The sequence below is a fragment of the Halichoerus grypus genome, chromosome 4, assembly GCF_964656455.1.
Source record: "Halichoerus grypus chromosome 4, mHalGry1.hap1.1, whole genome shotgun sequence".
In the NCBI taxonomy this organism is placed as follows: Eukaryota; Metazoa; Chordata; class Mammalia; order Carnivora; family Phocidae; genus Halichoerus; species Halichoerus grypus.
The window spans coordinates 14,820,279-14,838,138 of NC_135715.1; the positions used below are offsets into that span (position 1 = coordinate 14,820,279).

Genomic DNA, 17,860 nt, shown 5'->3' on the forward strand with positions numbered 1-17,860 from the left:
TACTTGGATTGTGTATGATTTTGGGTGGAGAGTAGTAGGTGTTGGGTTAAGAAGGTGATTTTCTACTAGACCAGCCAACCAGCACATGCCACAGGGCATACGTGACTGTTTTTATAACTTTCAGTGTGGCAGCAAGTCACCTTTTTTAAGCAAACAGTTTCAGCGATTGGTTGGAAAAATCTAGAAAAGACATGTGATGGAAACCAAAGGGAAAAGTGGGAGCCACGGGAGGAGAGCACTGCCAGGAATCAGTTCCTGGACCAGGGCGCAAGGGTGGTAATTGTTAATTATGTGATCCAGTAGACAGGGGGGATATCGGTAGCCATATTTTATTTTTATACTGTTAAGGCACTTACGGTTTTTGCAAGTATGTTTTTAGTCCATTGTTTGCCTACGGTCTGCTATATATTAACTGAATTAAAAGATGGGATGAGAGGGGACCGACTTTTCTGTCTTCCCTACAAATGCTTCTGGAATGTAAATGATTACTTCCTTCCATTTTGCTTTTTAGCCTTCGAGTTAGACTTAAATCCATGGTCAGTCAAGTCAGACTTTGTGTGTTCAGAAATATTTTTCATATTAGCATGGCCTCCTGTACCCATTGTTTTTGTTCACTGGACGGACTCATGAAGGTGTTTATTGCCCCTTACTTTTTGTCCTGAGGTCATTTCAGGCAGGGCAGTATCCTGAGCATGTGTTCACACTATGTAATGCGTCAACTCCCCACTTACTCGGCGTTAGTATTTACACGTGTTTAGAACATACAGGTGTCCTCTTTCTGGACCAGCAACAGAGGTAAAATGTGTGTGGGACCTATGTAAATTTGCTTTAATATTGAATAGACGAGAAAATGTCCCCTGGCAAGTGCTCTCTATTCATATTCTTTATGTCGGGTCTAAAATCTCTCTCTTGCCTTCTTTTTCAGGGTTGGGTTTTCTAATGCATTGCTGGCCACTTCTCTGTACTTCTGCAGTGTGTTAGGGTTTCTTTTTCTTTTTTTGCTACTTTGTTATTATTAGCCTTTTGTATGACAGTGTATGAGGACTACATTTTCTTTGCTTCATATTTTTGGCACCCAATAAAGGACTCCTATAGTAGGCATGTTTAGCTGTGTGGAGTTGATTCGAGTCCTGACCAATCCATCAGTTCTAAAGCACTGTGTTCCTTATGGACTTTGCCCTGATTGGAACTGTGCTGCGTGAACCAGCCATGACCCCTTGCTGGCATCTGCTGGGATTAAAATGCTAGCTTTAAATGCCAGCCAGACCTGGCATGAGGCCTGCAGCCTTTGGATTGGGATCTGAGCTGATTTGTGAGCATCTCAATGGGCAGGAGCAAGGAGGAGGCTTGTACGGGGGGCCCACTGACCTGGCCCCCCCACCCCCAGCCATGGCAATGTCCCCAGCTGTAGGGGGCGGGGGCGGGGAGCCTTATCTGTATTACGTAACATTATTTAGCCCGATTACCTCTCAATCTTTCCTTTTGTTCCATCTCAGAGCTTGATGAGGCTCTTCACCATGAAAAACGTCATGGTCTTAGGTTGGGTTCCCCGGGAAACAGACTCTGAGGTGGAGGTTTGCAGCTGGGAGGTCTACTGGGCCGTGCTCTTGGCCAACCCCCGTGAGAGAAGCAGGAGTGGGTGGAAGGGGGCCCTGAACCTAGACGCACTGCAGTGCGGGCCTCCGCACATCTCACCGGGAGCTTTAGAGCTGGGATGGGCTCTTCAGAATTGTCCTGGATTGAGGGATCAGTTACGAGATGGGGGTTGTCAGGGGCGTAGGCTGCTCCCCTCCCCAGAGACAAAGCAAAAAGTAGAAGCAAAAGGTCAGAGGAAAGCACGAGATGGGGATGAGTGGTGCAGATGAATTATTTGGCTGAGCGTAGGGTAGGCAGAAGAGACTTGAGGGAAGCGAGGCTGGTTGAGACCGTTCATGGCGAGCACCCGGTACCAGCCTCTAGCTGGTCGGGCCGTTCTTGTGACATTCTGTAGCCGCCGAATGTTCTTGAGGCTGGGCGTGGCCAGACGGGAGGGCTGGGCTTGGGGAAGCTCAGCCTGACCAGAGTGTACTCAAAGATTTAGAGCTGGACAGACCAGCTGGGGATTGAGGAATGGTCTCTGGGTGATTCTTCACCTAGGAATTGGGGTTGAGGTTTTGAAACGAGGGGGCAGACATACCAGCTGTTCATGGAGCTGGTGGAAAGCTGCAGGTGCAGGTGATTCGGGCAAGGGTGAGGGACGGGTTAAGAACACCATGAGCTCACAGAGACAGTGCCATGTAGAGAAGTCCGGGAGACAAACGCAGAAATTGCCAGTAGGAAGGCACTATGGTTTCCTGGCCAAGAGCCTGGACTTTGAAAGGAAGCAAGCAGTCTGGGTTCACGGTTGACTCATGAAGCCACAGGTTTGGGTTTCCTTGCTTGCCAAATGAGGAGAACAGTAACAGCTACTTCGGTGGGCTGTGCTAAGGATCAAATGAAGCAGGAACAGGAGCCACTGAGAAAGCACTGGCCCTTGTTGGCTTCCGGGGTCGGGCTGACAAAGTCCAACACAGCCAGCCAGTGCCAGAGAGGGCTGGGTACAGACCTGGGAGTTCGTCTTCTGGAGGGAATGGTAGGGCACTGACATAAGGATTTTTCTGGAAGCCTCTGGAGAGTTCAGAGGGGAGAGACTTGGGTCTTCGAGTCTATCAGCTCAGCCTGGATATCTCAACTTACGACAAGACCTGGGTCATTTGGAGGCTGGGCCTGTGGCTTATAAAACATACGAACGGCAGGCCCTTCACTCCACACTTGGACATCAGTCTGCTAGTTTAGAGCTGAAGTCTGGTGGACCTCACTCCCTTTATAGCCTTTATAGTAGGAGCCCAGTTTCCCTCCCCTAGAGCCCCACCCTCTGCCTCCCAGCACCAAAGGTCACAATTTTGATGCTTTGTTTCAACTCACAAGAAGTAAGTCCTAGGACTATCCTTATAATGATAACAAATACGTATATGATGGTTTGGGGAGATTTTATAGAGCTTTTCCTCCTAACTTTATTTTTGTCATTTCCATAAAATACAATAAAATATAAATCATGTGACTTAAAAAATTGAAATTAGCTATCCTCCTAAAATCCCTATTTTCAGCAGTTCAAACTAGTAAATAGTCTATTTGTATAACTTTACTTTTTAATTTTTTAATTTTTTATTGAGATATAATTGACCTATAACATATTAGCACAGGTGTACAATATAATGAGTCGATATTTATATATATTGTGAAATGATCACCACAGGATCTGGTTAACATCCATTACCACATATAGCTACAGGTTTGTTTTTTTTTCTTTATTTATATAACTTTAAAATCTTGATGCTGAATAACACATTTGAAAGCACATTTTTAATGTTCATCAGTCGTGGTGCATGGATGGAATTAAATGCTTCTTTGTACGATCATGTTCATGTTTCAAAATTAAAGTGGACTGCTATTTCCTAATAGGCTGTGTTCCAAATGTTCATTGGAAAGCAGTTTAAAATGCTTTTCTCCCAGTCAATGTCAGATAGATTGACTAGGTTGCTAACAAGCTGTAAGAGCCTATTTATGTGTACTTAAATATAATATATATTTATTTATTTGTGTATACCAATACATGTGTGCGTATGTTTGTAGATGCCCTAAAACAGAATTAGAAATACGCTTCGGTAAATTAAAAGCTAGAACTTCGAAGTGGGAGGTGTTAAATCTAAGCTAATACGTGCAAAGCGTGTCATCTGTGCCCGACAAGCTGGGGGGCAACTCCCCTCGCTGGTCGCCCACTGTGGGGTCTGGTGTGGAGAGGAATGGCCTCCTCCTTGTAGGTGCAAGTGGGGAGCTCCCTGGGGAGGGGGCCCGGGGCAGTCTCCAAGCCGAAGGTGAGTGAAGCACACACTTCCTCAGCTAGATTTCCGATTGCATTTTATGCCAATGTCTAAAGCCTGACTGCCTGACTGCAAAAACCTGACCTTCCCCAAGTAGGAACTTCCCCCTTGAAAGGATGGCGTTTGGCTTTATCCATGCAGCCCACGGATTTCCTTGAGCCCCAGTCACATTACCTGGGAAGTCACCCAGAGGCCTAACCCACCCTGGGCACTGTTCTGGGGTGGGATTGGGAACAGCCCCTCTTCACGTGCCATCTGTCCACAGCCTCGCCCCGGAGGCTCTCTAGGAGCAGAAGGAGGTGTTGAACCGTGGTTTAGGGACACAGAGGTGTCTAAGGATGGGGTCTTAGTCCTGCTGCTGTTGCTGGGTTCACCTGTCCTTCACCATCCTGGTCCTCCCACCTGAAGACCCTGGGGCTAGTGAGAAGTGGGAATCCCAGGGCATTTTGTCATGTTTTTATCTTTGGGAACTGAAATAGTTTCATTAATTTTCTCTTTAACCACCCAATCAAAATATTTTATAAGGAAGGTATTTTGGGGGGATAAGTGAAGAAGACCTTTTGCAGTTGTGACCTTGTGTCTTAAAAGAATCCTGTCAGGCACGAGGTTGCTGAGTGAGAAACGACATAATTATTTGAAAACATAATTTCCTGAGGCAGGGGGAGTTAATGGAAAATACATGGAAAGAGCAGATACCATGAAAAAGGGACCAGCTTTAACTGACCGCCTCCATATTTCTTCCCAGCAAATTCTGCTGTTTTAGGCATGATTAAAATACTGTGGAACTGTATCTTTCAAAATTGTTTAAAAGGAAACTAATTTTACTTTGCTGTTGTCCTGTTTGTACTATTCTTATTTTTCCTCGTTAATAGAACAGGCATTCTCATCGCACATACTGGAACCAATAGAAGAGCTTTCAGAGGAAGAAAAAGGTAACCAAGGGCTCACTCAGGGTTTCCACCTGCATAGATTCGATTGAGATGCTAAAACCCAAGCCTTGAAATTTACAATCCGGTGGTTTTTATCACACCGTTATCAAAATTAGGGAAGACATTTAGGTTTGGAGATTACGTTTTCAATCCATCTGTTGTATTCTGTCACCTTATTCCTTTAACATGCTGTTATATTTTCCCCTGCTTTACTGTATTCTTAGCATGTGACTAAGATCTTCCTGTGTCGGGGAACTTGGGGAAAAAAATGTAAGTCTTTTTGTCAACGCAGATATTTTCTGGTCAGATGACAAGTCAACACAAATGCATTGTGCACCAGATGATACAAAAATATTCCTAGGGAACGCCCGGGTGGCTCAGTCGGTTAAGCACCTGCCTTCGGCTCAGGTCATGATCCCGGGGTCCTGGGATCGAGCCCCGCATCGGGCTCCCTGCTCAGTGGGGAGCCTGCTTCTCCCTCTGCTTGCTGCTCCCCCTGCTTGTGTGTGCTCTCTCTCTCTGACAAATAAATTAAATAAATAAATAAATAAAATCTTTTTAGGGAAAAAAATATTCCTAGCACAGTAGCTATTTCTCACATCCTGAATCTGTGAGAGGGTGAACTGCCCATTTCAAAATTATTTTAACAGCAAAAAAAAAGCATAATATTTATGCTCTTGATGTAGAATATTTATGTGCAGAATAATGTCTTTTTTAAAAAAAGATTTATTTATTTGTTATAGAGAGAGAGCAAGGGCACATGGTGGACAGAAGGAGAGGATGAGGGAGAGAGAGAGAATCTTAAGCAGGCTCCACGCCCAGTGAGGAGCCCAATGCTGGGCTTGATCCCACGACCCTGAGATCATGACCCGAACTAAAATCAAGAGTCAGAGGCTTAACCGACTAAGCCACCCAGGGATCCCCAGGGTAATGACTTTATGTTGAAATTTGGGAACTGTTCAAGGTTTGGGGAGATAATTAAAGTTATTGTGGCTTAGTCCTTTTATTCAGCAGCTCTCAAAATTATTTTCTGTCAATTCATTTTTGAAGTTTAAGAAAATCATTCCACGTTATTAAGAGTATTTTCTAATGCCAGACTTGGACATCTTGAAACAGTTACACTTGAATAATATTTATATGAACTCTGGTTTTACCATTTGTGTTAGGAAGAAAATTAAAATGTATATTCCAATTTGTAAATTCTTAATTATTTGTTGTAACTTTTCTGTGTTCTCTAGATAGCTTTTTCCAAGTTATTTTTTTTTTTTTTAAGATTTTATTTATTTGACAGAGAGAGCACAAGCAGAGGGAGAGAGGGAGAGAAGCAGGCCTCCCGCTGAGCAGGGAGCCCGATGCGGGGCTCGATCCCAGGACCCTGGGATCATGACCTGAGCCGAAGGCAGATGCTTAACCAACTGAGCCACCCAGGCATCCCTTTCCAAATTATTTTTATCAAGGCTACAGATTGAGAAGTGACTCAATCAGGCACATCCATAATATCTGTGTGATGTTTATTTTCCATTTGCTTTCAAGTAATGTGCTTTCTCCCTCCTACATGTTATTTATTGATGTCTGGAACACCAAATACCTTATTTTCTGCAGAATCTATGTAATGTGTCAGGAGGTCCAAAATATCTTATTTTCTGCAGAATCTATGAAATGTGTCCGGCGGTCATATGGAGTCTCAAGTTCACAGTCCTTTAAAAAAAAAAAACGAGTCTGTTAGATTCCAAGAGACCGTCCTCACTTTGTCCGTCACCCCTCGGGGCCCCCACTTATACCCATGACATCCTTCTGCCTGTGTTTTAAAATTCATCTACCCAGACCACGTAAGGTGTGAGTTTGGGATCACGGGCAGCGAACACCATCGTTGGTTATTGCCGCATGCGGGGAACCAGATTGGGAAAGAAAATAACCCTTTCCGTGTATTCGGACACAGCTGTGGTTGCAGAGAGGAGAGGGCCGAGGGCCGCCAGACAGGCCTGAGTCCCAGGCACACTGTTACATAAGCCAGTGACCCAGCGAAACTTTCAATGCCTCCGTGGAGCCAGCATGCCGGCGGCACATTAATTGCCATCAATAAATTCCTCAGCTGGGCTAACACTTTGCAGATGACGCCTGGACAGCTAACTTTTGGCAGTGGTTTGCAAAGCACGGTGGCTGTCACCCAGAAGTATGCATGCACGCGTACTTACATGCATGACCACTTCTGCGTCCTTACGGTTTTGACAGTCCCGGAAAGGCATATTCAACCCTTGCTATGGGATGTTAGAATGTGGGCCAGCAGGGGTCTTAGAGGCCATTTCATTGTTCAGGAACTTGAAACACAGGGGGATTGGGAGCTTACTCCAAGTCGTTGAGCTTAATTCGTGACAGGGCTGGAACTCTGGTCCAGGTTTTCAGCTTTCCAGAGTTTACCGCAGAGAACAAAGGGACAGAGGCAGGCTGGTCCAGGACTAGCGGGGTGCCTTTCCCTCTCTGGTTTTAGTGTTCTCATGTGAAAAATGAGAGGATTGATTCCTAGATGATGACGTCCCTTCTGACCCAGAAATTCCGTTTTGGGTTTTGTTTTTTACTCTTCGCTTTGTGCTGTAATTATTTGCTCACCAAAAATGGTACGTTGTATGTCTGACAGAAATGATCATTTGTGTGCGCTATTGTGCATTGGGCTACCTGCCTGGGAAAGTTTTGTCTTTGACTAAAATCTTCTGTTGTGATAGGCTTTCCAGTGATTAATTCCACCATTACATTAAAAACTTTCTTTTTCTTTTTCCTGTCCATTCTACATTCTTTCTCGCTTCCCCCAGCCAGCCCCAGCCTTGTTAAGAGTCCTTCCTACCAAGAGTTTTCGCCTTATCCATAAAGGAATCTAAAGCAAGCATCAACATAGAAAGTGAATTTGAGGACAGAGGGGATATGTTTAATTTGCAGTCATTTTGGGAAACTTGGTCATCAGAAGGAGCTTATCATCAGGGTTGAGGGTGAACCCAACCCAATCAGCAAACAAATTCAGTTCGCTTGACCCGGGTCCTGGAGCAGACAGAGCCTGGAGCCTCTCTGTCTGTGCTTCCGTGTAGTTCCTTTTATACCCTGGGTCCTGGCCCGAAAATTCCCTTGGGTAAACAGGGCGGGAGGTGTGTCTTTTTCTGTGGTAGCACCATGACTCCCAGGCAATCTCTCGGTACCTCTTCATGTTGTTCACCCTAGATAGTTTTCTACACCTGATGGCCAGCTAGCCGCCAAAGCCCATGACATGGCCACAGCTGCAGCTAAGCCCTCTAGATTTTGATGTATTGTTCCTAGGACAGAAGTGCTTTTTTTTTTTTTTTTAAGATTTTATTTATTTACTTATTTGAAAGAGAGAGAGCGAGAGTGTGAGCTGGGTGGGGGTGGGGTGGGGAGGAGCATGAGGGAGAGGGACAAGCAGACTCTGCACTGAGGGCAGAGCCGATGCTGGGCTCCATCCCATTACCCTGAGATCATGACCTGAGCCAAAATCAAGAGTCAGACGCCCAACCAACTGAGCCACCCAGGGGCCCCCAGAAGTGTTTTTTTTTTTTTTAAGGTGGCTCCAGAATATTGGAAAACATTGGTGAGAAAGCAGCATGAATGCTGAGAATCAAAAATTTAAGATTACTTCTGATTTTTACTAATACAAAATCTTACAAAATTTTATAATTTCAGTTTCGCAAACTGAAGTACCAAATTATAGAACAGCATTACCATGCAGGACTTTTCCTCTTATTTAATGTACACGCAGTAATTTGACTACTTTTGCCCTCAGCAGAAGTGTTGATTCATGAACAGAAATACAATTTACTGCTGGAGTTGAATGAGGGTTTAGAGAATGTCTGAGACATTGGGGCATTTTGTTGTGGATCTTCTGCTGTGGGTCCCTAAAACTCCCATCTACTGGGGTGGGTGAGGCCGGGCCTCAAAATACCATAGCTCCCTGCAGCCCCAGACCTACTCGGCGTGGGCACTCAGCACCACCCTTGTTGGGTGAAACGCCCCTGTTCGGAGAATAGACTCCAAAATGACAGCACTGTTGTGTTCTCCCACATCTGGCTTTGGACCTTCACTAAGAGTCTGAACAGCCCCCGATGGAACCTCTTCCATCAAGCCCTGCCTCCGCTTTGACGTAGGACTCCGATCTTCAGGGTCATGTAGTCACGCGCCTTCTCCAAATTCTCTTGAATGCCACATTTTTTAGTGGGGGAATGAAAGAGGAACAGGGAAGGAAAAGTTAGGAGAATCTGGCTGGTTATTTTTCCTTTGCTTTTAATTATAGGTGGTTTTAAACAGAATATACTTTTCCTAAGACTCTTTGTTAACCTCTTTTTCATTTTGGTAAATATTTTGGGAGGGATAATGTCACATTTTGAAATTTTAGATAAATTTTTACTGAATTTATTAAATCAAAACTTAATTATTCAATATAAATGGGGCTTCAAAAAATGATACATAAATTCTAATAATTTAGGTAAGATGAATTCTTCAGAAAGTAGTAAAATAATTTTAGGATGAACCATTGAACTTCTAAAGAATTCATTTTTTCTACTGTGCTTCTGCAGAGACATTTCTCTTGCGTTATTCATCTAGTAATGATTCAGTTAAGGGGTCAAGAAAGAGTCTTTAAAGACACCGAAGTTTTGAGGCCAACTTTAAGGTAGTTTTAAAAGTTGTGATACTTCAGCATCATATATTGAGCGGAATGATTAAACAATTCCAAAACCTTATCACATTACAAAATGCTTACTTGCTGTTTAAAAGTGGTGTTTTGCCATTTTCTGCTTAGAGCTTTTATGTATTTAACTTTTTAACACACTTTGTAAACCTTATTTCAGGAAGGGAGAATGAACAGAAATTAAATCACAACAAGATCCACTTAAGGAAAGCTTTGAAGAGTAACCCCTCCCTCATGAAGGAAATAAGGAGTGTCTTGGAGCAGAGTTTGCTAGAGAAACTGGAAACCTTTGGGATTAATGCGGTAAGCTCCTTCATTTCAGGAACATTCACTGGTTGTGTTGTATTTTGTTTTCTCAATAGGAAAGGATCAGAGGAGAGAAGAAGGCATGTCCGTTCTGTCCTTGTGCACTCATTCTGTCCTGATGGCCCAGCTTGCATTGTTGGTCAGTCTCACACACACACACACACACACACACACCCCTCTGTGCATTCGGTCCTGGCACTCACAGCCTAGCACCACTGACGAGTCCCATGCACTCAATACACACCCCCTCTATGTCCCACTGCTCTGGGAGCTCCTCTTGAGGCCAGAATAATGTGTTATATGTCGGGGTGTCCCCTCCCTCGCATGCAGCAGTGAGGACAAAAGGTTGGCACAATTTATGCCGACAAATGCTCATGAAATGAAGAATGTCCCAGGCTAATAAGCTTAACATTTTATTGCTTCAGGATATACGTGGAATTCCAAGCGATCACTTCAGTAGGGTGCTAAGAACTGTGGAATCAGCGAGACATGAACGAGAAAGACAAATACCCAACATTCAGAAAATTCGAGAATTCCTTGAAGATGAGGTCAGCTGTAAAATTGAGGAGAGAACCTTACTGTCCTCAGGTAAGCCCGTCATTGGCTGCCATTTCATTTCTGCACGTAGGAACGGAAGTCTTGTTGCCTTTTAAATGGTTTGCAAACTTTGGAACTTCATTGGCAAGTCTCATACTGTTTGGACCATTATATGTTGCGTCTTGGGCTTTATTTTAATATTAAAAAATGCCTGGGGCACCTGGGTGGCTCATTTGGTTGAGCGTCCAACTCTTGGTTTTGGCTCCCACGTCGGGCTCCATGCTCAGCGTGCATATTCTCGCTTCCTCTGCCCCTTCCTCTGCTCTCACTCACGCTCTTTCTCTAAAATAAATAAATCTTAAAAAAAAAAGCCTGTCGTGTGGACTCTAGAGCCAAGAGCTTGTTGGTTTCAAGTGCCAGTGTAGACAGTATTGTATTTTCTTGTGCTTTTCACTTGCTGATGACGAAGACAATGGAGACTCATGAATGAAAATGCTCTTCCAGATAAGTACAGTGCTCCTCCTCAAGTGGATACCCTTTCAAATGGAGAAATACCCAAGGCGGTACAGCTTCCTCCCAGAAGCAGACAGCTGATAAGACAAAGACCTGTTTTTACCGATAGGACGTCTGTCCCAAAGTAAGTCTTTTCGACCCTAAAATGTTTGTATTCATGGTTATCCCAGTCGGCTTGGGCTGCTATAACAAAACACCACGGACCGCGTGGCCTGAACAACAGAGAGCTATTTTCTCACACTTCTTGAGATTGGACGTCTGAAAGCAGCACGACGTATGGTCGAGTTCTGGTGACAGCTTGCTTCCAGGCTGGTAGACGGTCACCTTCTCACTGGGTCCCCACGTGGAAGGGAGAGAGAGAGGTCTGATCCCTCTTCTTCTTCTTAAAAGGACACTAATCCCTTTATGGGGGCCCCACCCTCATGACCTCAAATAAACGTAATTACCTCCCAAAGGCCCAACCTCCAGAGAGCATCCCCTGGGGGGTTAAGGCTTCAATATGTGGATTTTAGGGCGATGCAGACATTCAACCCACAGCAATGTCCGACCCAGCAGAGCGTCACGCTTACAGTTCCTACCAGCCTGTCATTGGTACCAGCCCATCTCTTGCTGCTTATCCTCTTTAACAAATGTTCAAAAGCAAAAATCACCCATTCCATAGAAATTTATATTAAGTTATATTATTCACTTGTGCCACTTAGAAATCGTTTTCTTTTGTGTTTTAGAATTAAGAAAAATATCACAGAAGATCATTTTCCCAGAAAATCTTCAACTATTACGTGAGTACTTGGGAGTGGGGAGAGGACGTTTAAAAAGGTCTTTCCCCTGAACATTCGTTTTGTTGTAAATTAGTATGTGCACTGCGGTTAACTAAAACTCTAATTATTAAACATCACAACTAATTTGTCACTCCTTTGTGACATGTCTTTGTTTCTTTATCAGATTTACTGTAAGTCAAAAGCATTTATCACCTTGTGGCCCCCACTAAGAAGTGGGACCGCTGCCCCATGTCATTTCCATTATTCCCCACCGTGTCCCGTAATTTTCAATAAGCACGGTGAATTAAGTGAATGATGTTGTCTTTTAGTGGCTGGATCCTGGATAGTGTAGTCAGATGATATCGTGGTGGGCTTGCCCCTTGTAGAAGTCAATAATGGCCCTAGAACTTACTGTCTTGGGCCCTCTTAGGATACTGAGGATCCTAGCTCCGTCACTCATGAACTGTGTGTTACTGATTCACTTGCTTACCTGTTTAGGCCTGTTTTCTTATCTGTTCAATGGGGGTAAAGCTGCTGTTTTCACAGGATAGTTCTACAGATTAAGAATATATGAAAAGGGGTTTGGGGGTGCCTGCCTGGCTCAGTCGGTAGAGCAAGCAACTCTTGATCTCAGGGTCATGAGTTCAAGCCCCACATTGGGCATGGAGCCTACTTAAAAAAAAAAGTAAAATAAAAATTAAAATCTTTATATTTTGAAAGAAAAGGGCTTGGCCTCAGGGCTTGGCACTTAATGGGGACTTAATAAATTATAGGTACATTATTGTTATTAATTATAAGTAAAACTGATTTTATCATAACTGAATTTTATCAACTTTTTCTGGAGATATTAATGCTATAAATATCTCTTCTTGAGGCATTGCGTATATATAGTAGAGACGATATAAATTATGTATATAGTAGGGACAGTATAAATAGAATATAATAGAGGCAATAAAATGATTTACCCTTCAAAAGCATTTTCCGTGTACAAAGTCTCCTAGGAGCCTTATTTCATGGGACATGGTATGACTGAACATTGTCTGGAATTTAAGTGCTCAAAGGATGTTCTTGAATGAACGAACACTGCTCTGAACTTCTCACTTTATTTTTTAAAATTTTTTTAATTTTTCTTTTTTAATTGTGGTAAAAAAACACTCACCCAACAGTTTCCAAGTGTACATAATGTTGTCGGCCATATGTGCATTATGCCTAGACAATTCCTTTTTTTTTAAATTTTTTTTAATTAAAAAATTTTTTTTAATTTAAATTCTAGTTGGTTAACATAACAGTGCAATATTGGTTTCAGGAGTAGAATCCAGTGATTCATCACTTCCATACAACACCCAGTGCTCATTGCAACAAGTGCCCTCCTTAATGCCCATCCCCCATCGAGCCCTCCCCCACCCACTTTAAAATGGGGTGCTAATTCATGTGATGAAGCAAATGGGATTGTGTATGTAAAAGCACTTCATCAAGTGCAGTGTAGAGGTAACTTATAAGTAATGACGCTATTTTATTTTATTTATTTATTTTAAAAAAATATTTTATTTATTTGACAGAGAGAGACACAGTGAGAAAGGGAACACAAGCAGGGGGAGTGGGAGAGGGAGAAGCAGGCTTCCCTGTGGAGCAGGGAGCCCGATGCGGGGCTCGATCCCAGGACCCTGGGATCATGACCTGAGCCGATGGCAGACGCTTAACGACTGAGCCACCCAGGCACCCCTGTAATGACGCTATTTTAAAAGATGGAGTAGTTTTACTACAGAAAAGATTTCTTTCCCCCAAATCCCAAAAGGCAACACCAGTGCCCTGCGTGGGTTTTCATTTGTTTAGAACGCCTCCATTCAGTTCGGAGGAGGAACTGGACGGTGATGACCTCATGCAGGCCTGCGCATCCCCAGACTTTCTTCCTGTGCAGCCCTCCGAAAGCAACAAGAGCGGCTTTGGGAAGAACATTGTCAAAAGCGACGCTGACTGGACCGAGGGAAGTGAAACTGAGGACTCCGACATTTCTCCCAAGCCCACAGGTGAGCTCTGGCCATTGAAAGTCCTTCTGGAAAGTTTGTTTAGGACAGTGGTCCCCAACTGGGGGCCCCAAGCACTGGGAGGCAGAGCTGGGAAAGTGCTCACGGAAAGGACCGGGCTAACCCAAAAGCCGATGCTGCCTAAGGAAGATGCACAGGCTTAGCAACTCACTGATGCTCAGGTGGAAGGAGAGGAAGCAGGTGGGAGATGCCTGGGTGTATTTGTTTCCTGGGGCTGTTGGAACAAAGTACCACACACCTCGTGGCTTAAAACAGAAATTTATTGTCTGCATCCCAGAAGCTAGAAGGCCAAAATCAAGGGTGGCAAGCTTGGGTCTTTGTGAGGGCCATGAGGGAAAGATCTGGTCTAAGCTTCTGTCCTTGGCTTGTAGCTGACCATCACCCTCCCCCCAGTCATGCGTCTGTGTCCCAGTTTCCCATTTTTATAAGGACACCAGTCATACTGGATCCGGGCCCACCCTAACGAACTCACTTTAATTTGATGACCTCTTTAAAGGCCTTATCTCCAAATAAGGGCACATTCTGAGATATCGGGGGTGCGAACATCATCGTATGAACATCAACCCATACACTGGGCATCTGTAAGAATGGATATTCTCATACACGGTACTGCCTTGGGAGATGGGGCAATTCTACAGGAACATAAGATCCAAGCGTGCGACTGCTGATCATTTGCTGAAGAGAAGTGGGGCTTAAGGGTCATTTCTTGAAAAAGCTATTCAGCTTCTAAAACTAATGATGTAATGTGTGGTGATTAACATAACAATAAAAAATTAAAAAAAGAAATTCAGCTTAATGCAGTTTAAAAATTATATATTTTAAACATATCAGATATAATTAATTTATTAATTATGTTATATATTATTACATATAATATATATTATAATTATTGTATACAATTTATGTTCATGTTACATATAATTATGTAAGATATAACTAATCCATTTTAAAATACTATTGTTTTTGAAAATACCCACATGAATATTCCACTCCTACAGACTGCCTCACTGAAGTTAAAGCTTCTTTTATTTTTTATTTTTTATTTAAGAGAGAATGAGAGAGAGCACATGAGAGGGGGGAGGGTCAGAGGGAGAAGCAGACTCCCTGCCGAGCAGGGAGCCTGATGCGGGACTCGATCCAGGGACTCCAGGATCATGACCTGAGCCGAAGGCAGTCGCTTAACCAACTGAGCCACGCAGGCGCCCTGAAGTTAAAGTTTCTGACCACAGCTTGAATGAGACCATCCTTCTTTGATATAAAATAAACATTTTCAGGCGCCCGGGTGGCTCAGTCATTAAGCATCTGCCTTCGGCTCAGGTCATGATCCCAGGGTCCTGGGATCGAGCCCCATGTCGGGCTCCCTGCTCGGAGGGAAGCCTACTTCTCCTTCTCCTTCTGCCCCTCCACCCCACTCATGCTCTCTGTCACTCACTCTCTCTCAAATAAATGAATAAAATCTTTTAAAAAAATAAAATAAAATGAATATTTTCTTGCTTCTGGTCTAGGAGATCATGATTTTTCTAAAAGGAGTTATACATGTATTAATGTAACTTTTTTCAATCCCCAACATACATAAATTGATTTTAATTTAATAAATATGATTATTCACAAAGCTTAGACTCTTTCCAAGTCGCTTGTTCAGGTTATTTTGGAATCGAAGAAAGATAGCAATTTTTTTTTTGAAATTGTACCTATTTTCTGTTGGTCATCCAGGAACCTCCATTAAAACACTGACTGAAAAAGTTGAAAAGACGGTTTCAAATCACAGAAACGTGACTAAGCCAGTTGGTGGAATTAATGTTGCTGAGGCGTTCATCAAAAAAGAATTCAAAGAAGAACTAAAGGTGAAATCACTCTTGCTTTCTGTTTTAAACATGCACAGAGAAAGTCATCTTTTAACGAATATACCTTAATAAATTGTACTTTTTGTAGTGAAATATAAAACACATATTTAGGACAGTAGCGGTTGAGATTTGCACCATATCTTGTTTGCAGCATCATTGCATTTCTTTCCTTTCCGTAGAGAATCAAAGATACCGGAATGACAGCGGGTAAGAAGGCATCGTGTGCTTATCAGGCTTGATAGGTTTCCAACCTCCTGTCACGTGTCTGGCTGACGCGTGCAAGCATTAGATAGTTGGCACACAGATGCTTGTGACCGGCCAGAACCTGGGGTAAGATAGGGACTCGTCAGGGTTCAGCCCGGCTTGGGAGCTGGAGTGGGTGGAGAAATGCATCTGAGAGACGAGAGCAGAGCCCGGGCACCCTAACACCCTAACACCTTCCGAGCGGTTCCAACCGCCGGGACATCGAAGTGTTTCTGTGCGTGGAGAACTCTTGCTGTATTTCTGGGTGCAGCTCATCTGTGTTGACCGGGTCTCCCAGTAGTGGTCACCATTTTCTTAGCTTTGACTCCTCTTGTTCATCTGTGGGCGCAGTAGGAACGCGTGCTCCTTTCAGTTGGGCCCTGGTGTGACGTCACCGGCAGCTCAAGGTCAGATTATCCCAGAGGTAAGAGCTCCTACTTGCGGAGCAGCCTGACTTTACTGCTACAACGTAGTGTGTCTGGGATTTTTCTAAATTCGTGGCTGGTAGAGTAGGTAGGAAATGTGTACATTTCCGTGGCAAGAAACAAAGAGGTGGTTCCATCTGCCTACAAAACACAGATTTCCAAGTCCGCTTCCTTGCCCTCCAGAAATGACCAGATGGGGAATCTCTGAGATTCCCCAACATCGGATCATTCGGTGTCAGCGGCTCAGGCTAGCCAACAAAATGACCGACGGACACCAACATGCACTGCGTGTTTAAGAAACCCTCATTGCTCTCCATGTTTTCTCTCAGTGTGCGGATGTGGAGGATGATGACTGGGACATATCCTCCATAGAGGAGGAAAGATCTCTGGGGAAGAAAACTGGGAGAGAACAGAGGGAACCTCTACCTGTGAAGAATGAGTCAAATTCTACTCAAGTGCCACGCGCCTGGGGTGCGTCTCATCCGAAGGGGCCAAAAGGAGAAGGTTCGTGGCTTTAGTGTCTTGACAGTCCATTTTCCAGTTATTTGTTTCATCTTTATAAATATCTAATGAAGCTATGTTAATATATCATCAGACAGAAACGCTGTTGGTATAATAAATACCTTGACGCTTTCACAAAGCACACGATATAACAAATACCGTGTGCTTTGTGCACATTTATTCCCCTTTAAAGTCCTTTAATCTGTGTATATTTATTTAATTTGGACCTAGTCTTTAAATTGTAATATTATTTTTGAAAATGCCCATGCAAATATTCTCTTCATGCAGATGCCTCGCAGAAATTAAAATTTCTGCTCTTACACCTGAATGGGGCCATTCTTCTGGCAGTCTTCCTTCGTTAATCTCTTTACACATTAAATGTTTCTCTTTATTTTCTTTGAAGAAAGATTTCTCTTGCAACATTATAGCCAGTGGGATGAATTACAGATGAAACCCGGAGTTGACATTGTTCCTGGCTGAGTCCTAGGGTCTGGCCAGGTTGTCCAGAAGGGCTTGTCAGGGCCTCTCCCCCCAGGTGCAGCGTCCGTCCTCGGGTCTGTGTGGCGCCCCGAGTTCCACCACATCTCTCAGTAGTAGGTCAGACTACAGTTTCCAGACTCATCAACTTTAGACATGAACTGTTGATGTCCTGCTAAGACAGATAGGGGTGTGGCTCATTTCCCGCACTCACGACACCTCTCATTGACCCCCGTTGGGTCTTTTTGTGCCCCCATCTGTACTTCAAATTAATACGTGCAAACCTATCTGTCCTTCCCATTTTCAGCAGGATCTCTCGCCACCTCACTTTGTAAGATGAGCCATTGCTGTCTGCCCTCCAAGTCACCTTTCCTCTCCTCCAGAATGTGAGCCGTGTCTTTACTTCTACACGGTGCCCGCCACTAGGTTATCTGTGCTTCATATTAAAGCCCATCAATCCTAGAAAACCCCTATTTACCATTCAGCTCCTACTTGGCCTATTATACTTTTATTCTCCTTTCTTTACACCTGTCAGTCAGAGTCAGTAACAACAGAACGTTACTGAGCATGGTTAAGGATCCTGGCCCTGTGCTGAATGAAGGGAAGGAGAGATGCCAAGTGGAAGCCTCTAGACAAGGGCCCCTGATGGTATCCTGGAGATGTGGCCATTTCGTGGTCAGATTGCACTTGTACCTT

At 43.8% G+C, this 17,860-nt stretch overlaps 1 protein-coding gene across 3 annotated transcripts in view; it reads left to right on the top strand.

The window, feature by feature from the left end:
* DZIP1 (DAZ interacting zinc finger protein 1) overlaps window positions 1–17,860 on the top strand; it is a 46,593-nt gene that overhangs the window by 27,560 nt on the left and 1,173 nt on the right. For 2 of the 3 annotated variants that reach the window (XM_036080091.2, XM_036080090.2), the window contains exons 15-22: window positions 4,772–4,831; window positions 9,676–9,818; window positions 10,247–10,409; window positions 10,863–10,995; window positions 11,597–11,650; window positions 13,463–13,656; window positions 15,388–15,518; window positions 16,516–16,690. In XM_036080091.2, the coding sequence (XP_035935984.1) occupies window positions 4,772–4,831; window positions 9,676–9,818; window positions 10,247–10,409; window positions 10,863–10,995; window positions 11,597–11,650; window positions 13,463–13,656; window positions 15,388–15,518; window positions 16,516–16,690 (1,053 nt within the window). The remainder of the gene's footprint in view (window positions 1–4,771; window positions 4,832–9,675; window positions 9,819–10,246; window positions 10,410–10,862; window positions 10,996–11,596; window positions 11,651–13,462; window positions 13,657–15,387; window positions 15,519–16,515; window positions 16,691–17,860) is intronic. The other variant, XM_036080092.2, reaches the window with a different exon arrangement.